The following is a 15888-nucleotide window of genomic DNA, read 5'->3' on the forward strand; positions in this document are numbered from 1 at the left end:
TGGAGTCGTCGGCCTGCTCCCCTAACGCCACGTGGTCTCTTCAGCCTTCTCAAGGAGCCCACCTGTTTTGGTCCGAAGTGCGCGCATTTAAGATGCCCCAAGCTACAAACTTTCTACAAACCTTCTACAAAGAAAGCTACAAACCTTCTCCCCACTTCTTCGCTTCACGTAGAGATTTGCTGCGACAATAAAAGCTAAGCACTCCTCCACCTTTCATTGCAAAATGTATCCCCGCGTTTCCACCCTTTCCTGGGTGTTTTTGTGCCCCGACGTTGCGGAGCTACGTCATCCATTCTCCCATGTGCTCACGAAGCATAAATATTGCTATCGGGCGGCTTCTTCTAGCACTTTCGGTGAAGAGAAGTGTCGTCTGCTCAGCATCCACGGGCCACTGCGGCCCCTTTGATTAATTAGCCCTTCATGCAGCATGCTTAACGCTATCATGTTTGTTTATATTTATCTTATTTATCTTTTTTTGTTATATTACTACGCTTCTCGTTACGGCGCGTTGGCTACGCCGACACAAAAACGACACGTCGATGAAGCCGACTTCCGAGTAGGTACATCCCCCCAGTCACAAAACGCCACGAACATGTCGGCCGATCAAAAGTCCGCGTGGTGTGACTGGCTCGCTGACTGAACACGCTGAGAATGCCGATCGACCGAGCGGTCATTGGAAATCGAGCCAGTAGTGACAATTGAGCGCCGACAACATTCGTGCCGTAATGAATGCCGCTCTCTTCTGTAAGTTTCCAGAGTGTAACAAACATTATAAGGTCCATAAAGTTAATAGAATTCAACAGTAGCGATAATGCCACCCTCTTTTTGGCTGATCGCTCTGACGACAATTTGTTTCCCGGCATTGAAAATTGCATATTCGAGTGAGACCAGCTACGCTTGTAGAAAATATAAGCTCAGTTAAGAGCAGAAGAGGAGTTACAGAAAGTTCATTCGGTAGTAAGGATATATTAGGATAATATTTAGGACACTAATGACATTATTAAGTATAACACGTCTTCAGTTATTTCTTTGTTGTCATATTGGCTAGCAGATAGTGAAGTCGTCCACAGTTAAGAACCCCTGCCTGCTGTCAGTACATGGTCTCCAAGCAGAGGCGTGTGGTGGTAATGCATGGGAAACACCTGGAACTCGTGTTTTACTCCAACTCTCGCTAAACAAATTGTACCAAGATGGTGCGCTCAAGCGAATGAGTAAGTGAAAAATGTTTTATTGAGCCGCTGCAGTGGGAGTGGTTCCCTATTCCAGGCAGCCATGTGATGAGCGGGCAGCGTTCGCTTTGGAGGTCAAAAGTGTGTGGACATCGAGATCTCCGATAAACACCAGGTTCTCCCACAGCTAAGGTGCGGGAAGGGGGCTCGAAGAGAGGGGGAGATTGGGGTTTTGCTTGCACTTTATTATGATATAAAGAAGAGTTCCGCGTTGTAAACAGAACTTCTATTCGGCAGGGGTTTCGTTGGGAACAAACGATGGAGGCAGACTGCATGAGGGAAAGTATTCTTACCCATGGGAAATGTTATCTACGCAGACATGAACGATTACCATTGGTCACTGTTTCATGATATAGTAGCGGTAGTACCCGGTGGTTCTGGGGTGGGCCATTATAATAATGAACGTATAGATATAACACCTGTTCATTTATTCCTTAGTTGTGATATTTTGCTCTTTCATCGTGAAGTGTTACACAATCAGGAACTCCTGCCAGCTGTCAATACAGGGCTTCAACCGCAGGCACGTCGGGGTAATCGAAACGACTGGCTCTCGTGTTTTACTCCGTCTCTCGCTAAACAAATTGCAGCGAGATGGTGCGCTCGAGCGAGTGAGTCAGTGAGTGAAAAATGTTTTATAGAGCCGGTGAATTGGGAGTGGTTCCCAATTTTAGAAAGTCATGGGATGAGAGGGAAGCCTTCGCTACGGAGGAAGAATTGTCTGCACATTCAGATCGCTGTTAGTCACCAGGTACTCCCAACGCTCATAAGTGGGAAGAGTGGATCGCAAAAGGGGAAGGTTGTTCTGCTTGCACTCTTAATATGATAGGAATAAGACATGCGGGGAATAGGCTTAATATGCTATGCGGGGAAAAACAGAGATTTGAACATTTGTTTTGAACAAACTTATGCGCAGTCGAACAAAGCGGCAGGTGCGCACGGCCGCAAACAAAAGTCACGCTACTCTTCTGAGACCGCTCTTAACACCAGTTACGATGTACTTGTTTAGCAGTTGATAAACAGAAAGCCGCATAAAAGTTTCCCTGAAAGTAAGGGGGAGGAGGAGGGTGGCGATGGGAGAAATGGAACGCACGAAGCACTCTAAAAAAAGTCCCTATGTCGTACCGTGCAACCCGTGGGTTGATTTTTAACAGCGAAGCTGCTTAGAAAATCGTAATTTCTCGTGTCCGCAGTTAAAAATACCAAGAAATTGCCGAGCGCGAGAGCACGTGCTCGTGAGAGCGTGCCTCGCGGCTACCACCCGGCAGTTAACAAAACCAAGAAAATGCCGAGCGCTAGTGTGTGCATGTCTCGCGACGGCCGCCCAGCGTCCCCGGCGCCTGTTTGTCAAGCCAAGCATACCCAATTGGGGACATCGGCCAAAATTTGGGGAGTCTGGCCGGCAGGTAAAAAAAAAACAAGAAAATGCCGAGCACACGTGTGCGCGTGCCTCGCGATGACCCCCTAGCGTCCCCAAGAAACGCTTGTGAAGCCAAGCATACCCACTTTGGGGGATTTGCCAAGATCGGCAGAGAAAACTCCAGCGTTCGCCGTACTAGGGGCAACACTTGCCCGGAATGGCCGAGACATGCGTACGCGCTTCGAAATTGATGTCCAATAATTATCACTTCCGAAAAAATGACGCAACCTCACACTTATGGCAAGGATGATGAAATAACGGTCGTTGCGGCAGCGAAGAAGAAGCAAAGGCGCTGCAATCGTGGACTTAAAACTTAGTTATGGTCATCAAGGTTGCGTGCAACTTCGCTACCTTCAAGTCTTACGCGTTAGTGTGAGCTTCGAATTTTGTTGTTACAGGTTTAAATCTTTAGAACCGATCGGAATAACGGAATGGAATACTGCTAATGCCTGTGTATGCGCGTACATGGCTTCACCACAACTCCACTAGACCAACCTTGACATTGCCACGCAACAATAAAGCAAGTATTTAACCTACGCACCCTAAATTCAACTTCTTTTGATAACAAGTGCTCCCTATTAGCACACATTCATATTTTTATACCTAGGTATGTCCGTTGCTCCCGCTACAACGCTACCCGCGCTTCTTTTCACCGCGAAATTGAACTGAGTGTTAACCGTATGAAGGTATGGCGAAGGTGCAGTCGTCCCCTTCTTTTTAAAAAGAGAATGAAGAGAATGTACTGCCGCGGCCACTGTTAAAGGTAACAGTGCCGACTAGTGCCACGACTAACTCCGCGGTAATGTTTCGGCAGTGCGCAATCATCGCCAGAGGTGGAGTTGTCGCCAGCTACGGTTCCACAGTGCTTCACGCTTAACCGGTGGTGGCGACTCTGCAGAGCGCTAAACGCGCTACCGTGCGACCTCCAACAGTGGCCCCACCTGTCCATCCATATTTATTTAAACAATTACTGAGAAATATTGAACTCTTCGCCGGAACACAGCGCGGGGCCGGTCCCTCGGCCGAAATGTAATTGAAGTTGAAGTTGAAGTTGACTTCTTTCCGCATACAGGACGAGATGACCGAGAGACCAGGAGAAAAGCAAAAGGCTAGAAGCTTGACAGAGTTTTTTTCTCGACCGCAGTCGTCCTCGGCTCTGCATTTATATAAAGAACACATTGCGCAAACGTTGCACAGCACACCGCCTTATGTACACCAAAATATTATTTCAGTATGGCACCCATGTATAAAAACACCATTTTTTTTAAAAGGCGTACATGCTGTAATTAAAACCAAACAAACAATGTAATCATGGTACATGAAAGAAAAAAATACAAATTTTGCCCGATAGTGAAGCAGCTCAGAAATAAAAAGACCGATCCCAGCCCGCTGTTTACAGATACGCAGTCTGAAATATTCTAACAATCCTATGTCATGTTTTATAAGTAGTGTTCTTTTAAGATCTTGCACTATTACTAAAGTTCATGAGGTGACCGACTTTCTTTAGAAGGGTGGAAACTTTGTAGTCAACGTACTGCTTACCATAGTTCTATTGATTGGAACCTTTTTTTGCAGTTTACGGAAAGTATAATGAGGACTTTCGCCACTATTGTTGCTGACTTGTAATTTGTTGCTAATAATGTAGTCTGATAACTTGAGATGGTAAATTTGGTTTGCACGCAATAAATCGTGTTTTGTAAACAATGGGCTAGTATGCAATAGTCTAGGCGGGCCAGTATCTCCTTCAAACAGTCCTAAAATCTTTTTCTGCAGTACAGTTCGTCTGTTTCAGTTTCTGCAGGTCGTGGTTCCCCAAATTGACACGCAATAATTTAACTTAGGCTAGAGAAGCGTGTAATACAAAACGTACTTGAACCATAACGGAATAAGTAGTGACAATTTTATAAGCAACCAATCAATTTACTCAGCTGTACAGCTAGCTTATCAACATGTGTGTTCAAACAGACCTTTTCTTGGAACCACACGTCTCAGAATTTTTCCGTTTTTGCACGATCAAGCTTAGCTCCGAGCAAAACAACATCAACATTTTTATCCAATGATTCACTAATAAGTACAAAGATACTGTATTTGTTCTTATCACGTTCAGTTTTAACTCATTCATGTGAAGCCATACAAATAACGGTTTGAGATAAGCATTGAATATGTTGCACATGGGAAAGCGAAGATGCTGTAAAAAATGTACTGATGTCATCGGCATGCCTGATATATTTAGGGGAGTCAGGAATATGGCACAGATCGTTATTGTAGACAATAAACAGCTACGGCCGAAGTATGGATCCCTGAGGTACCATTTCGCATGCCTAACATTGATGACGATGCTTGGTTCACTTTAACGAATTGTTAGCGGTTAGCTAATTGGCTTTCCATTAGTTTTAAAACACCTCGAACCCCATATTTATGTGATTTACTTACTAGCGCTAGTACCCGGTGGTGCCAGGGTGGACCATTATATTAATGACACTAATGGATATAACACGTCTTCATTTATTTGTTAGTTTTCATATTTGGCTAGTTCATCGTAAAGTGGTGCACACTTAGGAACTTCTGCCTGCTGTCAATTCATGGGCGCCAACCGCAGGAGCATCGGGGTAATTTGAAACGAATGGCACTCGGGTTTCACTGCAACTCTCGCTAAACAAATTGCACCAAGATGGTGCGCTCGAGCGAGTGAGTCAGTGAGTGAAAACCGTTTTATTGAGTCGGTGAAGTGGGAGAGGTTCCCAAATTTAGAAATCCATGGGGTGACCGGGCATCCTTCGCTTTGGAGGAAGAATTCTCTGGACATCCAGATCGCTGTTAGTACCCAGGTGCTCCCACAGTTCCTGGGTGGGAAGAGTGGATCGAAGAAGGGGAAGGTTGTTTTGCTTGCACTCTTAATATGATATTAGGAAGAGTGCCACGTTGTAAACCAAACAAGAATTTGACTGGAGATTGCGCTGGGAACACACGATCGAGGCGGACTGCGTGAGGGTTATTCTGCCTCATGGAAAGTGCTATCTCAGCAGATATGAATGGTGCTCATCGCCGTCATCGGTAGAGTTTTACGATAAGTAGCATGGTCTCCCTAGGGGAGGCGCGGAGTTGCAGGAACTCCCAACAGATGGCGAGCGCTAACCTCTGCGTTTTTTGCTGGTCCGTCTACTCTTTTAGATTTGAGATAAATGACACAGCTCCTGCAGTAGGCGCGTGGTTGCAGAATGTGCCAACACATGGCGAGCGCTATGCGACCGCGGGAAAATCCAACTGACCTCCACGTCCAGAGGGATGTAAATGAGAAAACTCCGCTTGTTTTTTTATCCGAATGCTAGGACAAAATCATGAAATTGCTTTTTGGGCAATAAGATTGGCAGTCTTTGCAAGCAAAAACGAATGGGATATATCTATTGGCTGTGTGATAGATAGATAGATTGTAGGGTTTAACGCGCCGACGCAACGCAGGCGATGAGGCGCGCCGTAGTGGAGGGCTCCGGATTAGTTTTGACCACCTAGGGATCTTTAACGTGCGCCGAAATCTCGTACACACGGGCGTTTTTGCTTTTCGCCTCCATCAGAAAAGCGGCCGCCGCGGCCGGGAATCGAACCCGCGACCTCGTGCTCAGCAGCAACGCCTTAGCCACTGAGCCACCGCGGCGGGTCTATTGGCTGTGTGGTTATCGACGAATGTGTAAAAACAGTGTTTTCCTGAAATCCTGCTTGCCTCTATTGGGTGGGTGTCGCAGAAAAATGTTGTCGAACAGTGTTTAGATACTTGAGTAAGGTACCGATATCAACAAAAACCAGTCCAATATCTTAAATGGCGTGCGATAAAAAAATAATATCTGAAAAACATTGTTACCGCTTTTCACTATCCCCATGGTGGAATTTTTAATTTAGGCAATATTGACCTCCAACACCGTAATCACAATGTGCTCATAAAATCTCAAGCCGTTTGAACGAGCAGTTTCGCTAGGCGTGGGCATCACCTGTTAGGCCTTTTTGGTTTGTCAGCCATGTGATTTGTAAAAAATAATTGGGCCCCTTTACAAACGTCGCATGGCGAAAACCGTAAAAGTGGTTCTCAGCACTTGTATGACTAACATCGTAGTAAGAATCCCTTGGATTAATGAATCGGTTAAAGATTTCTTTGAGAATCTTTCAGAACAGCAATTTTTCTCGTAACGCAATATTACCAGGACAGTGTTGGTTAGGGCGAAATCCGCAAACCACTTTCTAGATATTTTTAAGGTCTACATAGACCCGCAAAAAATGCTTAAAAATGTGAACGGGTAATGGAGCTAATCATTAATTTAGGAAAACACAAATTCCCCCTTTTCCTTGGTTAGGAGTACAGTATCCAAAAGTTCCCCATTGGTGAGCCTTTAAGCCATGTCGCAAATGTACTTCCGAAATTTCAAGTCTCTAGTTGTAGCAGTTCTCGCTGGGCATTCATGAGTCAGTCAGTCAATCAGTCAGTCGGGCACTTCAGTTTATAGGTATAGATGACAAGGCTAATATGCGATGCGCGTGGGTGCAGAAAGTGCGCACAGATGACTAGCACTGTGTGAAGTCGGGAAAATTCAACTTAATTCTAAGTCTATAGGCGTTTAAATTAAAAAAAAACCTCGCTTGCCCTTTTATCCGCACGTTATGAAAAAATCTTGAGATAGATTTTTTTGGCAATTAGATGGGCAGCATTTGCAAGCAAAAACGAATGGGATATATCAATTGGCTGTGTGGTTATTGACGAATGTGTAAAAACACAGTGTTTTCCCGAAATCCTGCTTGCTTCTTTTGGGTGGGTGTCGTAGAAAAATGTTGTCGAACCGTGTTTAGATACCTGAGTAGGTTACCTGTCTCAACAAAAACCAGTAATATCTTAAATGGCGTGTGATAAAAAAAATATCTTAAAAACAATTTTACCGCTTTTCACTATCCCCAAGGTAAAATGTTTTAAAATTTTCAGCAATATTGATCTCCAACACCGTAATCACGATGTGCTCATGGAATCTCATACCGTTTGAAAGAGCAGTTCGGCTAGTCGAGTACATCACCTGTTAGGCCTTTTTGGCTCGTCAGCCGTGTGATTTGTAAAAAATAATTGGCCCCTTTAGCGGCGTCGCAGGGTGAAATCGTTAAAAATAGTTGTTTGTATATTGTATGAGTAACATATCCTTGCAAAAATCAGTTGGATGAAGGAATCGGTGAAAGATGTTTTTGAGAATCTTCAGAAAATCCAAATTTTTTTCGGAAGTGCTGAATCACCTCGATAAGGCTGGTTACTGCGAAATCTAACAACCACTTTTTAGATATTCTTAAGTGCTACGTATATCAGCAAAAAACGCTGGAAAATGTGACCGGGTGAAGGAGGTATTCACAAATTTAAAGAAACACAATTTTTTTCTTTCCCTCGGTTAGGAGTACAATTTCCAAAAGTCTCCTCTTAGTGAGCCTCTGCACCGTGTCGCAAATGTACTCCCGAAATTTCAAGTCTCTTGCTGTAGCAGTTTTCGCTGGGCGTTGATGAGTCAGTCAGTCAGTCAGCCGGGCACTTCATTTTATAGGATAGATTCAAGAGAACATCCTGGCGCACATCAGCCATTGATTTGCACAGGTCAACAGTTAGCCCTAAATGGTACAATCTGTTCACAAAATAATGAATAATGCCGTGTTTGATATCAGCACCGGTTGTTCCTTTGATTTCCATTTCTCAAGCCCATACGGAATATTGCGTATTACACTGCATTTATTGAAAGCATTCTATTTTCTGCTTTTTACGCCACCCTGAAATACTGTCGATAATACAGGGTGGACAGAAATAGTCAATATTTTGACCATTTATTAACGTTACAGCTTTTATGGACGGGAGATACAATGGCTATTTTAAGACCGTCAAAGAGAATTCAAGTTGCAAATGTTACATATATGATGAGGGTTGAAATTGGAGATAGGATGTCAGACACAAATTTAATAGGGATTGATTTTATCTCATCCAAACGGGCGACAACATTACTTCTTATATTGTTGATGCTTGTTTCAATTTCAGACGCCATGACAGGCGTTAGGGCCACTGACTTAATAACCGCAAACTCGTTCAAGTTCTGTCCTTGTGCATCGACATCAGCAAGAGATGTCTCATCGTAATTAACGCTATTCACAAAATATTTGTTCATCGCTGAAGCAGCAGTGTCACCTGTCAACACTGGGGTGGGTGTTCCTAAAATAAGCGTAGGGCTACTATGCTTCTTTGAAGTCAGCTTTTTTCACCTCATCCAATGCTTTTTTTGGTCATTACTAATTTTTGAAAATGTGTTTTCATTATATTGCATTTTCTGTATTTTTATCGCAGCCTTTATTTAATTTTTTCATTTTTGATGATTCGAAATAATTTAAATCGCCAGTTTTTACGAATGAATCGTACAAGTTATACCTCATTTTTTTCAAACAAATCAGCGTGAATCCAGTGCTTTCCCACTTTACTGGGGCCTACTTTCACATTACTTTCACTACTAGGAAATCACTTCTCATCACGTTTTATGAAAACAACGTCCTTGCGGCCCTAATGGAGTTTAACGAGCCGCCAAAGGCAGATCTTTCAAATATGGCAAGGTAGGGTTATTTTCATGGTCCATGTAGAACCCCTGGCCAAGCGTGTAGGAAGACGCATCGGAAAAATATCCCCGACCACGGGCTTCGGCCTCTTCATTATCGGGCTTGTTGGCAACCAAAAGCGAATGCTGCCTCATCCCCATTACAAAACCGTCAACAACAAAACAGGTTCATACAAAGCGCACACACACGCACGCGAACACAACATGGCGTTTTATTCGCCTGTGAAGAGCCGTTCTTTCTGTACAGGAGACTGTACAGGAGACTGTACAGGTACATGATTTTGCGTCATGTAACTTTACTCTGATGAAGGCAAGTCCCGTTGCCGCTACGTAAGTAAACCTTGTTTGTTATTGTTCTTGCTGTGTATCCGACTCTTTACTTATGCTATATATATATATATATATATATACATATATATAAGAGAAGAAAAACTTCGAACAAGGTAAAAGCACGATTGTGGCCTACGTTTCAGCAAAGAGAACTTGCTTTCCTTGCTATATATATATATATATATATATATATATATATATATATATATATATATATATACATATATATATATATATACTTGCTATATATATATATATAAACTTATATATACATATATATATATATATATATATATATATATATATATATATATATATATATATATATATATATATATATATACATCTTGAGAGACGCGGCTCCGGAACGGCGTTTATTGTAACAATCTAGCCCACCGAGAGAACCCCAAGCGCACGCTGATGATGATTATGTACAAAGATGATGCAGAACCACTTGCGCAGGGGCTAGTGCTGACCCGTATATACAGGTAAAGACGCAGTGCGGTAATTGTGCTCCGGGATTCGCCATCGCTCGCTTGAAGTGGAGCACTGCGCTGTTTATTTTGGCATGCACAAAACAGCTGGTGTTTTGAAGGCCAGTCGGATACTGGGAACACTAAACCGAACGTTACAGTAAAGCAGGTGAGTTTTTCAAAAACAGACGAGGCTCGAAAACACACTATTGGCCCCTGGTTCTGACTTTTGGCTTTCGAACCTAAACATGTCACGAAAAAAAGTACTAGTCGCGTTTTTATATCAATCAATGCTCGAGGGGTTTCTTGTTAAAATAGGCTTCCACAAAATAATCCCACTTTTCCGCGTTTTCGGTGCACAATGAGCGAAATATAGCCGGAAACGGCCACCAGCTTCTGTGTTCAATTTCAGCTGCAGTAGAATAACAAATGCAGCTGGCATTGAGGGATGCGACTTGTTAACACGGAATGGCGGTTCTCGGCTGTTACCAAGCCAACATTCCAGTTGCAGGAACAGGATTATTTTGGCCCAATGTAGGCGCGCATCATGTGCTCTTATGTATACCAAGTGCGCTGCTGGGCGCACTTGTTACGCAGCTGCTTAGAGAAGCGGAACTGTCTAAATCTGTGCACGTCTCTGGGCCAGCCCCACGCGATTACTTCTGCTTACCTTCAGGTCATGCTGCGTTAAGCTTCACGGAACGAGAGCCACACAAACTAGGCGTAAGCATACCATTTTTTACTTATAGTTGTTATATCTGCGATGACGACTTTCACTAGACACGTTTTTCGGTGACGTAGCGCCCAAACCTGACACTCGATGAATTATATCTATTTCCCATGTGATCGCTGCTGCTGAAGACGCTTATTTCCTCAAACACGCGATACTTTCAAATCGTAACGTTCCCAAGGGCAACAAAAGTGCCTGTTTCCACTGCAAAAGTTCCGATTTCCCATACATCAGCACGGCTTGAAAGATTTAGCTTGTTTCACAGAAAGCAAGACTTCTAGCAGCGAGGTCCACCGGTTTTCCCGCAACTTTGTTCAGACGCATGTTAAACCGCCAAATATAAACACGAAAGTTACCATTTATATTTTTCTAGAAATGGCCTCGAAGTCAAATAAGAAGTTTATTTCAAAAGGCCATTTTGGTCTAATATTAATCGCACAAATTTAACCCAAACTCCCAAAAACTAAGATTAAGATACTCTCACGCTTGAACTGTTCGTGAGGACATAGAATGTGTGTCCGTGCTGTGACACCCCATGGCAAACCTTGAAAATAAACTTGGGACTCCGTGCCGATTCACCGCTGAAACTTTACGACGTCATCGGTTCATGGCACTCCACTGCCGCGGCAACAAGAGTACAAGGGCTTTGGTGTCAGTTCTCCATGAATCCGGCCTGAACAAAACCCTGTGCATGTTTGCTTTAACTTTACTACTGTGCGTATGCTGTGTGTGTGTTTCTGCGTTTGTCGGTTTTTGTGTGCCTATTTGCGTTTGTTAGTGTTTATGTGAGTTTTTGTATCTTCGCTTCCTTCTCTCATTTTCACCCATCATGTGTTTATATTAGATAGGTAGATATGCTCGCTGCCAGGCTGACTTCTCTTCATCATTAAAGGTATCCCTCTCTTCTCCTCAAGGAAAATTGATGAAGCACTGGTAACTCATAAGCCGCTTTTGTGTCAGCTCCTTCACTTATCACAGGAGCATGCTTCTGTGATTGACAGCTGCTGATGAAAACTACCACAAGGAAACGCACCTGCCGTTCGCGGGGCTCGTACTTTTTCAAATGTTACCACTTCAATGCAACTCTGTAGCTAACACAGAGATAACTCTGTTTTTATGTTTGACCACTTTGGCTACCACTGATGGTTTAAGCAACAAATTTAAATATTTCAATTACACTTATTTTCTGTTGTTTAAAAAGCCGCTTTTGGAGATTCGTGCGCGTGAATCGGTTTTTGAAGGCCACGTCTACCAAATTATTGACACAATATTTTCTTTCTAATTCACTCACAATTTCCAGGTTGATCTTTTCGCATTTACCAGACGTTTTTAACCGCTATTCTCTCAAAACTTTAACCAGGGTAGTCTCCATGCGTTCACTGTACGCAGAGCCTCAACCTGAACTGCACAGTTCTCAAGTCTTGTGTACAATTTAGGCACTTAGTAAAGTGCATTTATTGTATATGAATATTTGTTTTTTTTTTTTTTTTTCCTTTCCAGCGAGACTGTTGTATACAGGGCTTGTAAGAAACTTCCAGATCACGGTCGCCAACACCCTGCCATTGACGATGGTGAAGGTCATTGAGTACGCGGCTTTTGGAACTGTAGTCGTCGCCAACTTGCTTTTTGGACTGTACTTCTCTTTCCGGAGAGCGCCGCTTGGCACCACAATCGTGTCGAAGGAAGTGGAAGTGTTCCTGGGCAGCCGAGCATTGAGGGTCTTGCCATTGGCGGCCTCTTCTGTGGCATCCCTGCTGTCTTCGACCGGGCTCATCGGATTTCCAGCCCACCACTACGCCTACGGAATGCACGTGACTTGGAGCTGGGTGCCGATTTTGGTATGCTTACCCTTGGCTACACAGGTGGTCGTTCCTTTAATATACAAGCTTGGCGTCACATCAATATTTGAGGTGAGAACGGTTAATTTTTGTCGTGTTTTTGTATTCCAAGGCTTAATAACTCACAGACTGAGCATACTTGTGATAGACCCCTAGGAATCATCAACAATCAATAATATTATAGCTAAAGCCTAGGATCCCATTTTTACAACATTGAGAACAGCTCATGTGATAGCTCGTGTTTGGGGTGTTTTCTCCAGTACGCTGACAACAGTTGGTATTGTACGTCTTTTTGTAGGCTTTCAATGTAACGTCCGTAGATACACTGTAATATCCTTTCGTGAGTGTAAACCCACCCCACTCCTACAACAGCGTCCCATTATCCGATAGAGAACTGAAGGCCTACCTAAGCTTGCACCTGGACTCTATGCGTGTTCCCAGGCTGACATAGGAGGGTGATAGCCAAGGGTTATCTTATGTATCATACCCGTGCTTGCTTTAGTTTTACGCGAAATTTTATATGTCATAATCATTTTTCCCTGTTTCGAAGTCAAACCACCCTTTCAAACTGACGTCCTCACTTTCTTGTTCCCAAACCTGCGATTGTTGAGCCATGATATCTTTGAGCATTTGTTTGCGTCACCCACTAATAAATTAGATATAAAAGCAAAATATATACCGCTGATCTTTCAAACTCCAAGCGCGAAGAAGCAATTTCTATTTGACTAATAAAATGGCCTGTGAAAGATGTTTTTAAACATTGAGAATGCTCAGCCGCAGGGAAATATTTTCCTCAGACTCTCTCCAGGGACGCATAGCAAATCTGACTCTTATATAGGATCCGCGAGCAACCATTAGCACCATTTCAGGGTACCTAGAAAACACCCGCCAAACCTGTTAATTACACGTTAGTCTTTTAGCCAGACGTAGGTATTTATAGAAACTTGAAAGAAATTTCTTATCTGTAGTAATAATTCCACATTTAGCTGCCCTTGACGAAGGGGACACCTGAGAATAATGGGTTGGAGGTAGTGTCAAAAAATCATCCCGCAAATAAGGCAATCAAGTCGTGAATAGCGAATCTTAAGGTGCCTTTTCTTCAATATTCTGTCATCTTTAGACGGTTGGTGATTTGATTAAGCTTCAAAGTTATTACTAGTAGCGGATGAACAAGACACTCAGGAATGTTTTACCATTAAGTGTTTATTCTTCTCGACAAATCTCAGTGTACAAACTTCATTGGCTTCCCCAAAAGGTTTTTGAAAGAAATGTTATTCTATGACACCTGTTAGTGACTAGTACATGAACCGTTTTTCGACGTGCTAAATTTCCTAAAAATGAATTCACTGGCTCTCGAATAAAGTCTTCTTGTCAGAAAAGGGGCTCGATTCAGTCGCGCGTAGCACATATCATGCACTTCAGGGGCGGTTGGGCCCTCCGCCTCCAATGATTGTGCGGTGTTCTAAACGGCCCGCGTGACTCGTGCCTTAATGCGTGGTTTTCGGACATAGTGAATGCGGCGTAGTGGTTTCTATGATAAACAGTTTTGTACTCTCTTTGCTGTTTTTTGTGTGCCGGACTATGAAAGTATGTTGCTGACCCACCACTTCCTCACCTGTGGAATGTATTGCACGGGTACGTAGACAAAAAAAGCGCTAGCATCGGCATTTATTTAAAAAAAATGTATTTTTGAATCAACGTTTTTCAGCGATCATTTCTACATAATGCTAAAGAGATCTTTTTTTGAAAAATTTATCTTAATGAATAAAAAGAATCTCATTTAATCTTGTTCCTTTTTCCTGTCAAACTTACAGTACCTCCGGCTCCGCTTCAACAATGCTATTTCTTTAACGGCATGTTCTATCTACATTTTCCTAACTGTAAGTAAACTCCATTTGTTTGACACATATATGTGAGCGATGAAAATTCGATACTCTTGTAGTTACCTTTGTATAAAAGCGCCAGTTGTTTGAATATTCAAGAAAATATCTCCATTTCGATATATTATAAATGGTATTGTACTACAAGTGGACCAAACTATTTAGGCAGTGATCCTTTACTAATCTGGTACCCATACCTCGAAAAAGAAAAAAAGCAGTTACGAAGTATTCAAGTGCCTTACCTTTGTCTGTTATGGATAGCCACAATATAAAAATTGTGGTAACATTTTTTGTAATCAAATACTAGCGAAAACCATAGGTGTCATTAAAAGATTGGTAAAATTTTACATATTTTTTTTAAACTTCGATATGATTGCGGCATGATTGATGTAAGGTATGGTAGCATTATATTAGAACAAAAAGCAGAAATTTTCGAACGTGGTGAGAACACCTGCAGCTCAGCACACCAGCCCAGCACCAGCACAGTTTTACACCAGTACACCAGCACAGCATAGCAGACTACAGAAGCATAGTGGTTCGCTCCAACCGCAATGCAATTTATCACAGATACATTGTTTTTGTACCGTTTGTACGAAGCATTTATTGAAAACTATTAGTGAGCAACTGTGGTCGCATTTGCAAGTTTCAAGAGTTTTATGCGCTAAACTTCTGCGGTAGTTTTTTATTCTTACACGTACCTTCTACAGGACGCAGTTTTTTTTTCGGGGACAAATTAGGCGAGTTCGTCCTTTTTGCCCCATGGTAGTCAGCAACTGTGCTAACTCGGAGTATCTGAAGGGTTGTCGCTGCTCTCAGGTTAAAAAACCATTTGAGCTGCAAAAAAACTAAGTACCTCAATGTAATCGCCGTTAGTGGTGATTACAAGAAGGCAATTCCCAGTCGGCCACGGATGCATTCAATTGTGCAACTTTGAGCTGCGGTGGGGCTTTTTGTTCGGTACATTACAGCGCATCACCAAAGAAACATTTTTATTCACAGTTAACGGCCTTCGTCCACAACACCTTACGCCTTTTGCTGCTCAGCACACCTGCAGAGCAGCCGTTTTCCTTCGCAATGCATGTGTCCTTACAAACACACCAGTGACCGCCAAAAAACATCCCTATGTCTAGTATGCGTGTCGTTTGCGTTTAGCTGCCCCTCTAGCGTTCTGGACCGATCAAAACGTATTACATATACATAACTTAATACTCTCAAGCGTCGAAGATTGTTTCCCATTTGCGCAATGAAAAAGCCATCAGCTGTAAGGTTCCAGATGTTACACGTGCTCCGACTACGGCAACATACCCTTCAGTAAATGCACCATTCATTGCATGGAGTTGAGACAATTTTTTTTTCAATGGTTTTTTGTTTAGCCTAAAACCG

General features: G+C 42.8%; 1 protein-coding gene across 2 annotated transcripts in view; it reads left to right on the forward strand.

The window, feature by feature from the left end:
• Positions 1-10592: 10592 nt before the first annotated feature.
• LOC144151828 (sodium-coupled monocarboxylate transporter 2-like) overlaps positions 10593-15888 on the forward strand; it is a 61503-nt gene continuing 56207 nt past the window's right edge. Inside the window, exons 1-3 of one of the 2 annotated variants that reach the window (XM_077682974.1) lie at positions 10593-10780; positions 12288-12697; positions 14440-14505. In XM_077682974.1, the coding sequence (XP_077539100.1) occupies positions 12356-12697; positions 14440-14505 (408 nt within the window). In that variant the 5' untranslated portion in view covers positions 10593-10780; positions 12288-12355. The remainder of the gene's footprint in view (positions 10781-12287; positions 12698-14439; positions 14506-15888) is intronic. The other variant, XM_077682973.1, reaches the window with a different exon arrangement.

This window comes from Haemaphysalis longicornis, unplaced genomic scaffold (genome assembly GCF_048455015.1).
Source record: "Haemaphysalis longicornis isolate Haplotype H1 unplaced genomic scaffold, Haemaphysalis longicornis Haplotype H1 scaffold_9, whole genome shotgun sequence".
Classification (NCBI taxonomy): domain Eukaryota; kingdom Metazoa; phylum Arthropoda; class Arachnida; order Ixodida; family Ixodidae; genus Haemaphysalis; species Haemaphysalis longicornis.